Here is an 18,768-nt window from a genome sequence, read left to right on the forward strand (position 1 = left end):
TAATTTAACATTTTTTGGTGAAACAGAAAATAACTATTTTTAACAAAATATTCTGCCCTCAATGAGGGTGACCATAAAGATCCAGAATAAAAGCACTACAGAATAATTTAGAAAGACAAAAAGATTAAATAAAACTTAGAAAATAACTTCTAAAATTTGCAAATACAATAAAACAACGGGAATAATCAATAAAATTATGAAGTCTTCCCTAGTACAGAGACACACAAGAATACATTTGTATAAAATCTTAGCTAGACCTGTACTATGTTACCAAAGCATGGACAATGAGAAGTACAGATATCAGCAGGATATAGTCGCTTGGATCGCAAAACAAATGAGGATATCATGCAAGAACTTCAATTACAACCAGTCTCACAGTTTATAAACAAGTAGCAGCTGCAGTGGAAAAATCACGTTCAATGAATGAATTGTAATAAGACTTCCAAAAGCCATGCTTCAATACTGTCCCCAAGGGAAGAGATCTTTGAGCTGTCCAAAAATAAGGTAAACTGAGAATGACTCACTGAGACCATAACAGACCTTGGGCCTTATACTTGTTTGGATGTTGATGATGACTAGAGACGAGAATTTCATGCACTATAAAATCCCAAAATATGTGTGCATTCATGCACTATCAAACTATGAAACATGCATGAAAATACATAAAAAATACATTAAGCGAAAAATACATTAAAATATACACTTTCATTTTTGTTCCAAATTTCTTATTACACTTCACTTTTCTTTTTGCACAGTCAACAACTAACAACATATCTAAATTGGTTCTGTGAGGTTCCTCAGTTCTCCTACAATATTAGATTAAATGGAACTGATTTCAAACAATCTATAAGCACAAAGTTTCTTGGTTTAGAGTTGGATAATCACTTGAACTGGAAAACACATATAGAATATATTACTCCTAAACTCATCTCTGCCAGTCATGCATTTAAGATTCTTATCTTCTATTTGCGATATAAACACACTTAAAATGTCATCCTTTCATTCTATAATGAAATATGGATTAATATCCTGGAGCAACTCATCTGAAGCTAAATACATTCTTGTTTTTTTTTTTTTAAGTGTGCACAAAAAGATTATCCAAAATTTATAAGTCTTGACCTTACTTTGTGAGTACATTCTTTCCCTAATTATGTTTATATTAAAAACCAAACTACATTTTATACAAATCAAGACATTCATAATTTTAATGCAAGATACAAATCAGATCTCCATGTACTACCCTCTGTTAGTCTAAGCTGTTATAGAAATGGAGTTCACTATTCATGTATTACAGTCTTCAATGCACCACCTAATTGTCTCAAAGCTTTGAAGGAACATGAGAAAAAGTTTAGAACAGAATTAACCAAATTTCCTATATACTCATATCTTCTAACCTGATGAATTGTTTATAGTTTTAATTAATTTACTTGCTATGTACTTATAATTTTGTACATCTCAACTAAAATATGTTTGTAAGTTAAATTAATCTGTTTACTATGTATTGTACATTTTTTGTATAGCTCAACTAATGAACTGTATGTGCTTGTAAATTGAATAATAATGTGCTTGCTATGTATTGCAAATTATCGTATAGCTCAACTGATGAATTATTTATGCTAGTAAATTGAATTAATCTACATGTATAGTAATGTATTATATACTTTTGTATATCTGAACTGATTGAATTGTGTATGTTTTTAAATTCAATTAATTTACTTGCTGTGTATTATATTTTTAAAGCTCAACTGATGAGTAATTGTTCAGGTTTGTAAACTAAATTATTTGCTTGCTATGTACTGTACATTTTTTGTAGAGCCACCAGCATAGCTCAGCCAGAAAACTCGCTTGCCTGCTGATTCAGAGCTGCGCTCTGGCTTGGATTAGATTCCCACTTGGGTTGATTATCTGGTTTTTTCCTAAGTTTTCACCAACCATAAGGAAAACACCCGATAATCTACGACAAATCCTCGGCCTCAATTGTGTAACTGTTGACATGTTTCATATCTTAAAGTTTAAATGCTAATGTAAGACATATGGAATAAAATAAATGAAATGAAACAAAATAACTTCTGATATAATATCAAAATTACGATACCTACCACTGTGAAGATATTAAAAAGAAGGCAAATGGTTCCTGCCCAAGCAATTAACTGATGGATCTGTCTATGTTCGTCTTCTGTAAGCAATGGATTTTGGCACTGAATGCCACATCCTTCTATTCCATCATAGAATGCTAGAGTATTGTCAGTTGGCACCAAAGGACTCTGGCACTGACTAGTAGTATTGTACTTCAGCTCTCGGGCATCATTCTAGAGAGGTAATTTAATTGTAGTGTTATTAATAAAATACGTGATGAGGTAATAAATGTAAACTACCTTTTACAGAACTTCATAAATTTATTTATTAATTTATTCTGGTGTAGTTAAGGCCATCAGGCCTTCTCTTCCACAACACCAGGAATACAAATACAATAATAGAAATAAACAGAAAAAAAATACACTAAAATATACTAAATGGCATATGGGTACTTGAAGTTCCCAGTTAAATGTAGCATTTGTTTACTTTTTCTTTATTTATATGAATGCTTTCATGTATTCAAATCGACTTTTCAGAGTCCGAAATACCATTGGCATTGATAGAACATCCAAGAATAAAATATTCCTCGACTAACGACATATAATCTTTAGTTGATGACGAAAATTAAACTTGAGATGTTTAAAACTGTGTTTACAAACTCACATTATTATTTAAATAATTATATTTATGCATTTTTTATTAACTTAACACTTCTTTTATGCCCGGTTTCTGGTGCACCTCAGTTAACTCTCAGTTACTTAACTGCTCTTATAAATTTAACTGCACTGATAACTTTCATGAGTTTCCAGGAAGTTGAATGTAGATTTATCAGTGCTTGTAACAGTTGAGGTAACTTCAAGTTCAGTATCTATTGTCGTCCATAAATGTCTCCACTAGTATTTTGTTAGTGATTTTTTAGTTATTTATAGTTACTTTTGTTTGCAGAAGTTTTCAGCAGTAATATAGCTGAGCTCTGTACAAGTAGGTGCAAGACTTTTTAATTAGAGAACCATGTGATAAACGATAGTGTACTTGTACACTTCCAATCTCAATCATAGTATGATTAAAAAAGCAATAATTGTTGGTATTTGGCATAATCATCAAGGTAAATAATACTAGTGAAGAGAGGGCTAGATGTAACTTCTGCTTCAAAACTGCAACTATATTCAGCTGTGTGGCTAAGGCAGCCATACTGATAAACATCTCAAAATATTCTACATTCGTCCATATGAATGCTTTCATGTATTCAAATCGACTTTTCAGAGTCTGAAATACCATTGGCATTGGTAGAACATCCAAGAATAAAATATTCCTCGACTAACGACATATAATCTTTAGTTGATGACGAAAATTAAACTTGAGATGTTTAAAACTGTGTTTACAAACTCACATTATTATCCTAATATGTCATAGAAAGTAAAACATTTACCGGAAGTTACATAAATACAACGCCAAAATTTTAAAATTATACAGATAATATGATAAATCAATTTATTGTGATCTATATTATTATTTAATATCGGTTATTGTAGTTTACAAAACAGTAATGCAGTAGCATCACATGTCAGTATTTGTTCGAATTAGTACTAACAGCCAGGTAACTACAGGCCGAAGCACAGTTACCAGTTGAAGCATAGATAACTGTAAAGATGACGATAACTGTTGTTTCGGAAACTCATTTTAAACATATAAGCACGTTAAATCATAGATAACTCTGTATGTACAAGTAACTGTATTTTCAGAAACCGGGCATTAATATGATAGACAAGGAAAACCTACGATCCTTTGTCAATTATGAATGCTGGCCCTGAATGCCACATCTGTATGATTTCTACTTCTGAATGACTTAACTGCAGATAGCCTTTGGAGATAAGGTCCAAATCTGTATCTCTCTTCCCCAGAGTACAAACCCTATTTTATGTAAGCATATTAGGATTAATCGCAAAAAAAAAAAAAAAAAAAAAAAAAAAAAAAAAAAAAAAAAAAAAAAAAAAAAAAGTGGACCAAGAATGACTCACTGAGACCATAATTGGCCTTGGGTCTTATACTTGTTTGGATGATGATGATGATGATGATATTAGGGTTAAAGGTTTTAAGTAGATATAATGTAATAATACTGGTATTTACAATTTTCTGTTGATGTAGTGAATAAGATTAATATCAACTTTTGACAATAGTTTCTACTAAAAATATTTTACAATGGCTTATTAACTCATATTACATTTTTAGGCACTTTCCAAGGCAATATAACAAATAATATACCTGATAATAACAATACTGGCTTTTACAATTTTCTGTTCACGTGGCAAGTGACATTAACGAAACCTTTTTTGACAACAGTTTCTACTAGAAATATTGTATAATGGATTAGTGAATTTCAAGGCAAATCTTAAACATCCAAATAATGAGCAATCAAACAGTAAATATTCTGTTCTTTGTTCACTTCTACAAACGCATTAAATTACATTCTCTATATTAATATGAACGAAATTTGCTATGGCTGGTTTCAAATTGGGTCAGTATGAAACTGGGTAAAAATAATGTACACGTTAAGTGTCTGTATATATCAGAGAAGAAAAGATATTTTGTGATGGAGCCATTATTACTATTTTTCTACTGTGAGTTCCACGGGTTTATTACGTATGTTTTATACTCAGCTTTGTGATAATTTTTGTATACGAAATCGTCCTTGCTGGAGGCTACTGATTTCACAAGTTCATCAGCTCTTTCATGTCCAGTTGACCATTGGAAATGAAAGACCTGATTTTGCAAATAAGAAGTGTCACTATCTCATCATGAACATTGGTCTTTTTAGATAAAATAAAAAAAAACGTATCTTTTGGTTTAAATCAGGTATGTTTAGCAATAAAAAGAACACACTATGGAGAATAAATAACAAGTGTTTTGTAATTCTATACAAATATTTTGCACAAACTAAACAGATAACATATACTAACCTTTGCCAAGTTCTCCTTCCACAGTATGCTACTGAAACTGATAGCATTTAAATTAAAAAACATCTAAATAAGTTTCACTAAAAAACGCTCATCACTAGTAGGGGAAGACTGCACTGTGAATAACTGTTCAATTACAGGCAACACTGCCTGTAAATTTACCAACTCATCTTTATGGCTCTTCCACTACTTATATGCTGTCATTACTGCTGACACCTCTAATGCAAAGAAAACTTCTTGGAATGATTTTACAATCAATATCAACAAAGAAGTTCTTAGATAGCATAATTCAAAACAGTACTTTCTTCTTCAATAGTAAGGTCCATTTATTTAGATTTTTTCTTTGGAATCCAACACGTAAGCAAGGTGTACTGCAATTATGGTCATATAGCACCATTTTTATATTTTCTTTCTAGATTTCTAGTCAGTAACAGTAACACCTTCATGAACTCACTAAAAGCCAAATGAGTATAAAATACTGGGATGAATATTCATAATTTATGATATACTAATTATTACAATTACGTGACAATACCTTACACATTGGTGGAAATCTAACTGTGTCGTCACATCTGAAGAACGATGGCCAACTTTTGTAAGATTCCAGTATTCGACATGGGCCCACTGTCATTTTGCACATTTCCTACAAAAATCAACAAATACGAATTATAAATATGTTTCTAATCTTTACACTTCATATAAGAAATAGTACAAGCATATGCCTTATATATTCACTTACAATGAACTACATGTATTACTATTTAACCACTACTTTTTTCAAAATTTTATTTTTAGAAATAAAAAAACTTCAGTTCTTTCAACTTCAAACTGTGGTGCTTAGAAAGATTATAAATGATACCTTGTATATATTTTGTCACAATTTGTTTATCATTGCCAGTGGCTTTAATTGCTTTCATTTTAGCGTTCAATCTAATTAACTACCATATTTCTGTAGCAAGGGGTGGGAGGAGGTTTGGGGATAAAACCCCACCCAGAGCTCCCCAGAAAAAAAAAAAACCGAAACGTTGAAGCTCTGCAACATTATAACAGTGACTTTCAGTAATACACAACCTGTTCACAATACTGGCAATTCTCCTTGTAACTATTCGTATTTTTTGAAATGTCATTTTCATCACTAAGAAAATGTAGACCTACCTTAGTCCAGAACTGAATCCTGGTTGCAGAGTATAAAGTTGGGGCTTTGTAGAATACCAATGCGGTGCAAGTGTTCAGCCAAGCAGCTAAAATTAGCTAGCTGAAATGTAGCTAGCTGAAATTTTGCAACTGCTTTTTGTCTAGGTCAATTTGGTAAGGACTGTATTTGATCTTTCCATTGACAGTTACTTGTTCTAATCTTCTAGGAGTTTTTGATTGGAATGTTCTGTTTACTGATGTATGAGGGATGCCACTCGAGCATATGGAACTTCACTGTGATAGGGTGGGATCTGAGTTCGTTTTTTTTTTTTTTGCAAGGATATCAGTCGTCTCATTGTCAGCAATGCCACAATGAGATGGGATCCATTGAAGGACTATTGTTTTGTTCTGTGCAATGAGGTTTTTAATCAATTATCATTATTATTATTATTATTATTATTATTATTATTATCATTATTATCATCATTATTATAACACTGCAACAAAATAATTTTTTATTTTATAACACGTCCAAAATGCACAAGCTAAGCTTCATTACAAAGAATTTTCACCGTTTCTTTGTATATAATATTGTCGATAATATTGCAAAACAAGCAACATATTTGCAACCAAGACCTCTTCAAGTGATATCTCTATCCAGTGCTTTTGCTTCAGTAAAGTCTCATTTTACAAATCTATGGATCAACAATTGGCTCTCTTCTGACAAAGGAAAAATTTTACAGTCTGTACAAAAGAAACCAAATGACCTGGAAATGTACAAAAATTTGCCCAGACATGTTCAAACATTTTTAACAAGAGCCAGAACAGGTCACATGTCACTCAATTGTACCCACACAGATTTCACATTTCTGATAATCCTACTTGTCTGTGGTGTAATAATCATGATGAAGATCTAGAACACATCCTTATATACTGTTCATCCATAAATCACAAAAGAAGTAAATTAAAATCACCAGTACCAGTTGCAGAAGACACAGGCCTGAAGTATATATTGACTACACCCCCAACTCTGGCTACTAGCAACAGGCATCTATAATGAACACCGATCAAAATACCCCTCATTTCTCGTGAAAAAACTGAATAGACTACAGTGGACTATAGTGGACTTCATGTTGTCAGCAAACAGCTGGATACATTAAGAAGATTGATTGATTTGTATTTATCATGAGGTGTAAATTTAATTGAAGCAGTCTTACCTGTGATGGCAGATCCACTGTCCCATTCTCACATTTGGGCATGTATAAAGCACAGAGAAATGGTTGAACGACAGTCCAACATTTCGGAATGTGACGTAATCCTTGCCACTGTTGTAATTTTTCCTGTAACCCATCATCAATCTAAATTTAACTTCATTTTTTCACTATCCTGTGACTACTGAAAAAATACAATGTGATGATACACTACAACTACCAAATAAAATATAATAATCTTTTCTAATATAGATTACATAGACTATGTATAATGTAAAATTTAATAAATACATGAAATAATACAAAGTGAAATTATAGGCTTACTGTTAATAAAAAAACTCAATGGACATTTTTAATAAGATAACAGATGATGTGAATGTAACTGGAAACTCTTCTTTTTGAGTCTTCAGACTGGTCCATTCATGCATGTTAAGCTGTGGCATGCACGAAAATCTATGTAAGTCATGCTTCAGGCACCAAAGAAAGAAAAGGGTGTCTCTCGTTCTGAGAAGAAAGAATGTGCAAATAAAATTTCACCTCCTAAAAAAAGAAAGATCCGTAATTAAATTTATTGATAACTGATTAAATGGCGATTTTACTCGTGTTAATTGTGTAAGCATGTGCAGCTTACAGCTGTTTCAGTGCTTCTTCACACCATCGAAGCACCGAAACAGCTGTAAGCCGCACATGACTACACAATTAACACGAGTAAGATCGCCATTTAATCAATTATTTATATTCAAGTGTTAAAAGTAGTGTATGAAAGATTCAACATGGATTAAATTTATTGTATGAATTCAAGAATAAATTACTGGTGCAATGATATTTCTGAATTATTCAGCTGCAAATATAAAATAAAAATAACTTTAATTTCAAGTCATGTACAACGAAGCCTAAAAGATCTTAATCATAGACAAATAAATAGTCTTAATACTACCACAGTCTACTATATACAGTCACGAAGCTTGAGTTTTGAGGATGCTAGAAACAATAAACTGTGACGGTACTATTTTGCATTGCCTGTAATGAGGCGATTTTAACGATCCTAGTGGTGAGCAACTACCTAATGTTTGCATATTTACTACATATTGAGCTTCGCGACTGTATATACTAGACTGTGATACTACAGTCTAGTATATACAGTCACGAAGTTCAATCCGTAGGGAATATGCATCCATAGATAGTTGCTAACCACTAGGATCGCTACTATCGCCTCATCATAGACAATGCAAAATAGTACCGGCACAGTCTATTGTTACTAGTACCCTCAACAACTCAAGCTTCGTGACTGTATACATACATACTAGACTGTGTTAATACTGTAGGCTATATTAAAACAATGAAACATTTTTGAAGTTGTAATTATGGAAGTAGAGTTTGATTAGTAGTTCTTGCCCTTTGCTGCCTATTCTCATTCTTTAAGTTACAATGTATGGAAACAGCGACTTTTTAAATATATAATCAAAGAATGTGAACCTATAAGTCTTGAGGTGAAACATATCACAAACTTTATTTCAAAAGATTTCAAAACTACAATCTGAGCAGAAAAAAGTGTCACTGCTTCTACAGTCTGTTGTGGAAGTAAGAGTGAGCCAAGAGTTTGTTCCACCTCTTTAATTACAAAATATAATATAGATTTTCTATTAATTTAAGTGTACCCTATCGTCTCTTTCGATCTGCAAGGTTATTTCACTTCCAGTCTGTATAGCAACTTTCTAGAAATGTAGACTGAAAGAATATTGAAAAACTCAAGCCAACCTCTTACCAAAATTTGTAGGCTAAATCTGCTGATCTTTCAGCCATATGATTATTTGACTGCTGCTGTGACATCACCATTCTGTTAATCTGAGCGAGCACATGAGCAGTGAACTAAATGGTTTCAAAACTAGTTTTAAATGCTATGTACAGACGGAAAATAATAAAGCTTACAAGAAAAACTTCAACATGTGTCTTATTAGGAGCTTACTTCGATTTACAAAAAAAAAAAAAAAAAAAAAAATGTGAGTTTATCCATTAAGATGCCAAAAGCTACTGAAGTCATTTAACACATGATCTATTAGCCAAGCACGCACATTACATACAAAAATACAAGCATGAGGATGATATTTATAGCACCAGGAGAAAGATTAGTTGTAACTCTGAGGTAACAGAAAGTGTTTTATTTCAATATTTTATTAAATAGTAGTTGTACATAGATTGCAACCTAAAATTCCATTATGAATGTTATTAACTTACAGTATTTAGATTATTTAATACTATGGGCTAGACTGAACTTTATTAAGGAAAGGATTTTCTGTAATGTAAGTAAATTTAAAATTATTATCTAGGCATACATTGGTAGTCATGTGAATGTGATGTGATTATTAGGCTATAGATAAAACATTGTAACTTAATGTCTTTTTTCTTAAAAGTACAAATAACCCGTCCCTTTCCCATCCCGTTTTTGTCTCAAGGAATTATGATCAGCCTGTCTGTTGGTTACGTGGCCCATCCTGCATGTGTAATCATTTGTAAACATGTACCTAATTTCTCACGCCTTCTATTCTGTAGGTGAATTCATGACATTCAATAACACTTCATGAAATTGATACTAAAACTATGTGTTGTACTAGTACTATATTGTAAATCTCGTCTGTATATATTTCATCTAGACTGTGACTATAAATTAAGATTTTATAATAGTATTAAGTTTTTTGACTTGTTCCATATTCTAGCTGTAAGCATGTATGAATACCATGGAATGTTAATAAATACAATACAATACAATGTATTTCAAATCTGAAGGCAGGTATCATGCTGTTTCAAGAATGCAACAAGTTGAAATAGTATGTTTTATCAGCTTGGCTAAAAATAGCCACCACAGCAGAGTGGCTGAAAAACTGGCTGTGCGCACTAGTCCTAATTGTTGTACTAGCAGTATTTGCTAATAAGTATTTTCACTTGAGGACGATAAAGCATGCAGTATCTAGGCCTACATTGTAAAAATGAATATTCTCAATCTTAAAATAAGGATATTGAGCCAATGAGGGTGCCATGCTCAAAAAATCAAGTTTAAAATATATTCAAAGGAATCAGAAAATGTGAATAGGCCTATCACTGTGAACTATGCAATGTCTAGCTGTAGGATGAACATACAAATTAAGATAAAATGTTATTCAAGTCACCCACGCCCGAAGTGTATTAGAAAAGCGCCTCTGGCGAAACTAACGCTGAGGTAGTTCCGATGACTTCGAAAGTAGAAATCGTTGAATTTATAAGGGATTTTTTTTGCGGAGATGTAGTTGATCGTATATGCAAGGCATAACAAAGGCAAAACCTAAACTAACCAAACCTAACTTGCCACAGATTCGTATATGCAAGGTGTGTGTATTAGAGTAATATGAAGAGAACTACCTCAGTGCTAGATTAGCCCTACAGGCTACATTAAATAAATACAAACCTGTACGAGTTCCTGTGTACCTAAATTTTCCACCAAATCAAGTGTAGTAGATGTATAAGGAAGTTTAACTCCCATGCAGGTTGTATAATTAAGTTGTTCACAACGAGCTGGGTGTCTGCAGTACGGTCCTTTCCCGTCTGATGGTGGTAATATGATGGAATCAGCTGATGAAAATTTGTCCCGAAGGAATGCATGATCTCCTTCATACCTTGCGGATCTTACTAAAACAGTCACATTTCCTCTAAATTCTCCCACGACATGAAGAGGCTCAATAATAGCAGTTAATACGAAGACGACGAACTTCGATGCAAAAAATCCTTGCATTGCCAGCCGAACTGCAAATAACATAAGATAATGTTATACGAAGACTATAAACAGCTTAATACATTTAGCGTACACAACACAGTCAGTTCGATATGAGCACTTCCAACTCTATAGTTTAGAAAACTTACATTTTTTTAAATAGATAATTTCCTTATGTAAGATCTGGCGCGTAATTCTTCAGCTTGAAAGCACGTATTCGCATAACACCGCGTCGCTCCATACAAGCGACAGCAGCACGAACCAAAGTCTGAACAAAGGCAGCCCCTTAAGTGGCAGACCACCCACGATTCTATAGGAGACCACCCACGAAGCACCCATCTCTCTTTGGCAGGTTACAAATGCCGAATGAATAGTACATATTATTACCCGAAAGATAGCAGTACAAACGCTCGTAAAACATTTGTATTTGTCCTCCATATTTTCCATGTCCCCCAATATCACAGATGTGCCCAATATATACTATAAATCCATACCTTCATTAAGCGTACGTATATTTGTATGCCATTTCAACTCTTTATTAAGTAAAAAAGTCACAAACAATTTAAATGTTGATATAATAAATCGCTCCTATGGGCAGAAAATTGGTCTTCATGTTGAAATAGTTGCATACGAAAAATAAAACATTTCATTGATATTTTGTTTCCAAAAGTTGGTATTACGTCTTCGTACGGAAAAATAACAACAAAATTTCACGTTGCGACTCGTCGGAATTGACATAAGATGTTGTAGTACTTTATGTATTTAAATTTTAGAAATTCTATTATTTTCTAATAAAACCTAGCCCTTGTCACATTCTGAGTATTTTGCATTTATTTATTAAACGATTTTAAAGTTCATAATTTTTCTTATGTTGCGCTGAAATGAAGTAACTGACAATGTCAGAAATATATGAAATCACAATACTACAGTTATCCTGGGATGATATTTTGTTCCAGCAGGTTTTCCCATTTCTTACACTAAAGGACTGTTTTAATTTTCGATCAGTTTCGAAATTGTGTAGGGAACTAGTGGATTGTTACTTTACAGTATTGAAGAAAGTGAATATTGCACCATTAAAATCATTCAATAGTTCTGCTTTCAGTGTATGTTGAAATTTTAAAAAATATAACGTGACTTTTTCTAGATTTAAAATACCGTAATAATGTATTCTGCATTTACTCTAATACCAGATTTTTTTCTTTACAGGTGCTGGTTGATAATTGTAGAAACATTCGTCATTTAAACCTAGCACATTGTAAATGGCTTGATGACAATTTAATAGTACCATTATTTTGTAGTAATAAACATCTGAGTTCTGTTAATTTGAGTGAATGTCGTGGGTTAACTAGCGCATGTCTTCAAACTCTTATAATATCCTGCAGAGTGAGTTCTATGTTTAAAAAAAAAAATGTGTTAATGACAAACATTTGAAGTTCTTAAATTTCAGTTTGGTCTTCAACTGTGTATAATAACTTGGAAAGTGAGTTTGTTTTAATTTTATTTAGCCAAAAATATTTATGTTTTAGGATCTGAGAAGTTTAAAATTGCAAAACTGCCACTGGGTAACCGTTGGTAGTGTTGAAGCATTGACTTTCCATCAGAACGATTTGGAAGAAATTGATCTCACATCATGTTGGGATTTGGGTGATGAAGCTCTCATTACACTTCTTCAGAAATTCAGGAAGTAGGCCTAATGTGTTTTTTTACATGCTTATAATTGCATTATTGTGGCAGAAGGAAGTTACATTTTAGCATGTTTTTGCTTGTTGATATGCTCTGTACGTTGGAATACGGATAGTCCATTGATGATGAAACATTTAGCACTAGAGATGCATGAATTTTTGTTCATTATAATATTTTATAGAAATAAATTCTAGATGCTGTTTGTCACGTCACTACCAAACTATCACTAAAGGGAGTAATTGATTTTAAGGAAATAACTGGTTAAAAGAAATTCAACTTAAAAAAGAAAGAAATGATTACAAGTATAAAATTACAGGGTTCTAAAAATAGAGCCCGGATGTTTAGACATTTATACAAGCCTTCCGGTCCCTCCTTCGTACGAGAGAAAAAAAAAACTTAAAATAGACAGACAAAAAAAAAAGCACTAAGTTTACAGAGACATATGTCTAATATAATTTATTACCAAACCTGTATGGGAGCATCTATAAAAAAATATACGGTTCAACTATCTGTGCGTATACGCATGCAATTTGGGGAGAACATTCAAAGATACGATTTGAAAGCACGCGTTCAATTAAAACGCATGCAGATTTTGCGTCTACGTGGTGCGCCGTGTTGTATTAATTAATGATTATTAAATATCTGCTTAATCCAATACTTAGGCCTACTTGATTCTCAAAATTATTGTCTTGTAGTTGAACACTCCATAGACATTCGTGCTTGTGGTAATCTTCAATAATGCTAATCGTATAATGTATCCACTGGCCAATGAACGAATATTTCACACTTTTATCATTGCCAATGTTGCGCTATAAACCAATTTTCGGCAATCTAATGTAAAAGACTGCCTACAAATATTTGGAAAGTTTCAAAGAAAATACATAAATTCAATCTTCTATCACGATTTTTTTGTTTTTAAATTAGGTAATTTGTTGGGAGAAATCGTTAGATATAGGCAACTCTTACACTAAACCTGGAGTAATTTGCTTATTAATAAAATATGATTGTACTTACTGTTTTTTATATGCTCACCTGTATGTAATTTATATTTTATACATATTTCATTGTTATTTTCATCCAGAGATGATTAAGAATGATGAATATAGTTTAATGTCTCCTATCTTTCTTCAAATAGTGTTTATGCTCGACCATGCCGAAATGTAGTAATTATATACCTGGTAGCAGTCCTTTAATGCATGGCATTAAAGTACACCTACTCATTAAAGTACAGGTGTTCAGCCAATGACAACTCAGCTTACAGGTGTTCAGCCAATGACAAGTCAGCTTTGTACCGTTATAAAACCGCAAGTATCGATTATTCTCGGATATGCAATCGAAAGAGAATTAGCGAAAAGTCACGGAGGCTGGAAATCCAATACTGTCGCAGAAGGTTATGTTCTGTTACTATAATAATTAGCGTTAATTGTAAATAATATTCAAATAAATTCAATTTGTCATCTCGTTTTTCAATGTCGAATTCAATAATCAAGGTTATATCAAGTTTAACGGGATTACATCAAGGTCAATGACATTATTGTTCCTCGGAAAAAATCAATACTTTCGCGTCTGCGCACATCTCACAATTCATGACCTAGAACAAGGTCACTTCCGATCTTGTCAGATACAAATAAAATGTATACATCTGAATAATTTCAAGTTAGAAATATGGTCGAGCATAAAAAGTCGTATGAAACTTGCCTATAATGGTAATTAAGACGCTCGTATGAATATTATGAAACTCGCTTGCGCTCGTTTCATAAATATCCATACTTGCGTCTTAATTACTATCATTATAGGCTCGTTGCATAATGTACTATTATGTGCCATGTTAATTTTGATTTGTTTTCATAAGTTAACAATGATGCACATTGGGAGCAACATATAAGAAATTATTTTCCTACACAATCCACGCTATATTCACGTTGTTTTGAAATGATTAATCGAAGATGCTTTGCTTATTGTTTATTGCATGCCGTAATTTCTATTTCATACGTGTTTTTCCTATCCCAAGATCATTAAGAATGGTGAATATTATTCATGCTTGTTTCCTGTATTTCTTAAAACAATGCTATATAGCATGTTAGTTTTTATTTGTCGTTATTTACTGCCAAAAATAAAAAATAATAATTTCGTACTCATCCATGTCCTATGTTCACATTTGTTTTTCAGCAATTTATTAAAAAATGTTCCGGTATTTAAAAGACGTAATTTAGAAACATGTTACATAAATCATTCTTGTGCCAAAAGAGAATGCTCCCGGGACCAAATTATCGTATTTTACAGTGGTCGTCAGTACTCGCTGAAATGGGTAACGGGTAAGAAGTGTATCGGAATATGCACTGTCGTGCAGAAGGGAGAGGGAGAAAGCATACCTGCCAACAGCCATGGATGCACACTAGTACATCTCATCTAAGAGACGCTAGTTCGAGGGTGCGCTGTGCTGATGACCACTGATATATTGGATGCAATATCAATTTAAGAAGCATATTAAAGTAATTATCCTTTCATTAAAATATAGCCTCTGCTACCTGAACAAAAATTATTGCATTTTTTTTAATTATTTAAATACGGTTGCATGTTAAACGAATTATCCTTGACCCAAAAAGGAAGCTCTCTGGACCAAATGATCATAGTTTAATTATTTCATTACTTTATAAATATACTCTCAAAAATTGTAGTACGCCATTCCAGGGACACTATGTCATCACTGCGATGGCCAATTTCATTTAACATTTCCTCAGTAAGAACACGCTTCACACATGTTCGTTTCTTATCCGATATTGATCCAGTTGTACGAAATTTCTTGACTAAATCATTGCTTTAGAAGGCTCTGGCGAATCTGGGAATGACTGACGCAAGTTTGTTACAACTGTTCTCCAAGATTCGTATTTCACAAAGTTGTCGTATATAAACACTCGTTGTTCAAGGCTATATTAATTCATAATGGACACACTGCTGCACTCTAAATGCACGGTATACAGCTGCACCCTCACTGTGTGAGCGTGTTTATGTAACTAACTAGCTCTGGCTGACTCACTCTTTATCAAGCCATGAATTGAAAATGCTAATGAAAGTGTAAATCACTTTATTTGAGACATTTTGCAGAGGATCCCACACATGCACCTGAATATTAAATTTGTGTTAAAATGACATTTCGCAATTAATATATTGGATAATAATATACAGCTTACAAAAATAGTAGAAAGATAAGTTTTTAAAATTTCGTTAAATTGATTAATTTTTACAGTTATATTAAATGATAAAAATAATGTTCAAAATATCGTAATCTATTCCAATTTGGTGCCAATATATAATAATTTTTCGAAAAAATAAATTTCATTATGATATACGTGTATTTTTTAAATATTTCTCTTAGAATAAAAATATGTTTCTGAACATGATGTTTTGTGAAACTTTGTGAAATTAATTTTTTCACTGATTTTATTTGATAAAAATAATGTTCAAAATTCGGTAACCTATACCAATAAGGTGCCAATCTGCATTAATTTTTGGAAAAAATGAATTTCATTATGTTATAGGTGTATTTTAAAAATGTTCCTTTTGAAAAAAAAAATGTTTTTGCAGAAAATGAGTTTTGTGAAAATGTCCTTCAACTCTCTTCATAATCTTTGTTGGTGTAACATAGTGATTTGGTACTGCCAAAGGGTCTCTGGTTCAATTTCCTACTTAAACATAAACAAATTTTATTCTACATACTACACGATCACAGTCAAGTTTCATCAAGAGTGAATTATTACAGTAATAAGAAATAAGTGTGATGAAACAAACTAAGACAGTAACAAAGAGAAATTTAAAAAAATAAATCTCGTCTAACTCATTTTATAGTCCTTATACCTTAGAGTGACCGGGATTAAAATAACATCAGTCTCTTGAAATCTCCTACGAAAAGGAACAAGAATATCGAGGGCATGCTGTAAAATGGGAGTTGCAATGAGAGAAAAAGAATCAAGTGAATCACCTGGTATAAATTGAAACTACTGTACAGTACTGATAAAAGTTTATATTTTCAGGCTACGTGTGCTGTGCATTTCCAATATTTATTCAGTTACTGACAGAACTATGTTTGCTATAGCACACTATTCTCATTCACTGGAACACTTGAATGTAAGGGGATGCTGGAGGATCAAAGATGAAGGAGTAAGGTAAGTTCTTACTAGTCTTTTTATCATAAGACATAACAAATTATCTGGAAGTTTCAGTATCATATTAAATATAATTTATTTATATTTCAGGATGATTGGTGAATATTGTCGTAACTTACAATCACTTCTTGTCAATGATTGCCACTACATCACAGAGAGGAGCCTAGGATGCTTACGGGATCGTGTATTTATTGACAAAGCTCGTTATTCTCAATATTATAGGGAACTTAAACACCCTATACCAATTTTGGGGTTGAACCTGTGAACTTGTAAAAAAAATGTTGTAATTGTTGTCTCTCTAACATTAAATATGTTGCAAGATTTGTGTCTAAATGTGTATCATATTAAGTATTTCTGAATTACATAATTTTTGTTACCGGTACTGTGATTTGTATATAATTGCCTGGAAAGGCCGCAGATATATAGAACGCATTATTTGTTTTTATTGTTAAATAGTATTAGTCAAGAAAATGTTATGACATTGTGTATTTTATAAATATTAAAATTTAAGGTGCCTTTTTATGTTAATTTTTAATAGTCAATAGCTGTAATTATCTTTGAAAGAGCCGTCATATATGCTTTAATCATAATTATCACTGTGACAAAATAACCTATGTTGAAGATAGAGTCAACACGAGAAGCTCTCTTATATTTTATGTTCTCAAAAACAGACCAGAATTAAGAGTCTTTAGAGTAAAAATTGTTGGTGAAATGGTTGTCATTTTTCTTTAATACATAATATTATGAAACTGTTTTGTATTTCGGTGTAGGAAAATGCAAATAGGCACTTGGAGAAGATGAAAAAGTGTTTAAAATACTGTTATTATTACAAGTATAAAAATCATATTAAAACAGTTAAACTAGACTCACATTGTATTATTCCACCGATTTTCGCCTTACTTTCTGATAACATGAAATAATAGATATGTCACTATAGTGCAGCTCTACGCAGATCACCTTGTCTTTGCCTCAGGGCAGCAGGGAGTCTCTATGTCTGCGAGAGGACAATGAGATGACGACCTATGCTCTAGGAGCATGCACTGAAACTGTAGATCACTTAATTGTCCTAGACAATGTCTTTGAGAAGCGAATCTACTGTATACCAGCCAGAAGAAAAGCTCTGCAAGGAGATCACTATTCTTGGTAGGGTATAAGGGTATGACTGACCAATGCCATTGATGTGGGATGATGCACCTCTGTCGATTATGTTCAAATAAAAATATCAATGCTGCAATGATTGAGAATCTTCTGAGGAAGAACACTGTAAGACTGTGGTTAGTTTTATATTTGACTTTGAGTTCTTTAGTTCATTGTAAGATATGTAATTCAAATTGCAAACAATATTAATACACGTACTCTTCGTTGGAAATATAGAGGAATTCTTTTTTTAGAAGACCAGCAGTGCTGCCACTACTCAGGACGATAATTTTTATTTTAGTAGGTTTTTTACGACGCTTTATCAACATCTTAGGTTATTTAGCGTCTGAATGAGATGACGGTGATAATGCCAGTGAAATGAGTCCGGGGTCCAACACCGAAAGTTACCTAGCATTTGCTCATATTGGGTTGAGGGAAAACCCAGGAAAAAAACTCAACCAGGTAACTTGCCCCGACCGGGAATCGAACCCGGGCCACCTGGTTTCGTGGCTAGACGTGCTAACTGTTACTCCACATGTGTGGACTCTCAGGACGTTAAGCTTTGTAGCATTGAGCGTATTCCGAATCTCAGTGCTGAGCAATCCGATGGCATCACGGTGTTCCGAATTCCAATGATGACGTCACTGATGCTCCACCGGTGTCGCACT

General features: G+C 32.8%; 2 protein-coding genes across 4 annotated transcripts in view; one reads left to right on the top strand and one right to left on the bottom strand.

Annotated features, from left to right (window-relative positions):
* Positions 1-11,551, bottom strand: part of smo (smoothened, frizzled class receptor) — a 61,590-nt gene extending 50,039 nt beyond the window's left edge. Inside the window, exons 1-5 of one of the 3 annotated variants that reach the window (XM_069840590.1) lie at positions 11,267-11,551; positions 10,815-11,149; positions 7,382-7,504; positions 5,566-5,673; positions 2,100-2,309 (exon numbers count right to left, since the gene is read on the bottom strand). In XM_069840590.1, coding sequence (XP_069696691.1) covers positions 2,100-2,309; positions 5,566-5,673; positions 7,382-7,504; positions 10,815-11,138 — 765 coding nt within the window. In that variant the 5' untranslated portion in view covers positions 11,139-11,149; positions 11,267-11,551. Of the gene's footprint in view, positions 1-2,099; positions 2,310-5,565; positions 5,674-7,381; positions 7,505-7,699; positions 7,916-10,814; positions 11,150-11,266 lie in introns of those variants that run through there. The other 2 variants (XM_069840591.1, XM_069840592.1) reach the window with 2 other exon arrangements.
* Positions 11,552-11,802: 251 nt separating this feature from the next.
* On the top strand, positions 11,803-17,828 carry LOC138709657 (F-box/LRR-repeat protein 15-like). The gene is made up of 5 exons (XM_069840593.1): positions 11,803-12,220; positions 12,324-12,500; positions 12,644-12,801; positions 16,832-16,963; positions 17,054-17,828. The coding sequence occupies exons 1-5, from the start codon at positions 12,014-12,016 to the stop codon at positions 17,226-17,228; spliced, it is 849 nt and encodes a 282-aa protein (XP_069696694.1). The 5' UTR covers positions 11,803-12,013; the 3' UTR covers positions 17,229-17,828.
* Positions 17,829-18,768: the final 940 nt, after the last annotated feature.

This window comes from Periplaneta americana, chromosome 11 (genome assembly GCF_040183065.1).
Source record: "Periplaneta americana isolate PAMFEO1 chromosome 11, P.americana_PAMFEO1_priV1, whole genome shotgun sequence".
NCBI lineage: Eukaryota > Metazoa > Arthropoda > Insecta > Blattodea > Blattidae > Periplaneta > Periplaneta americana.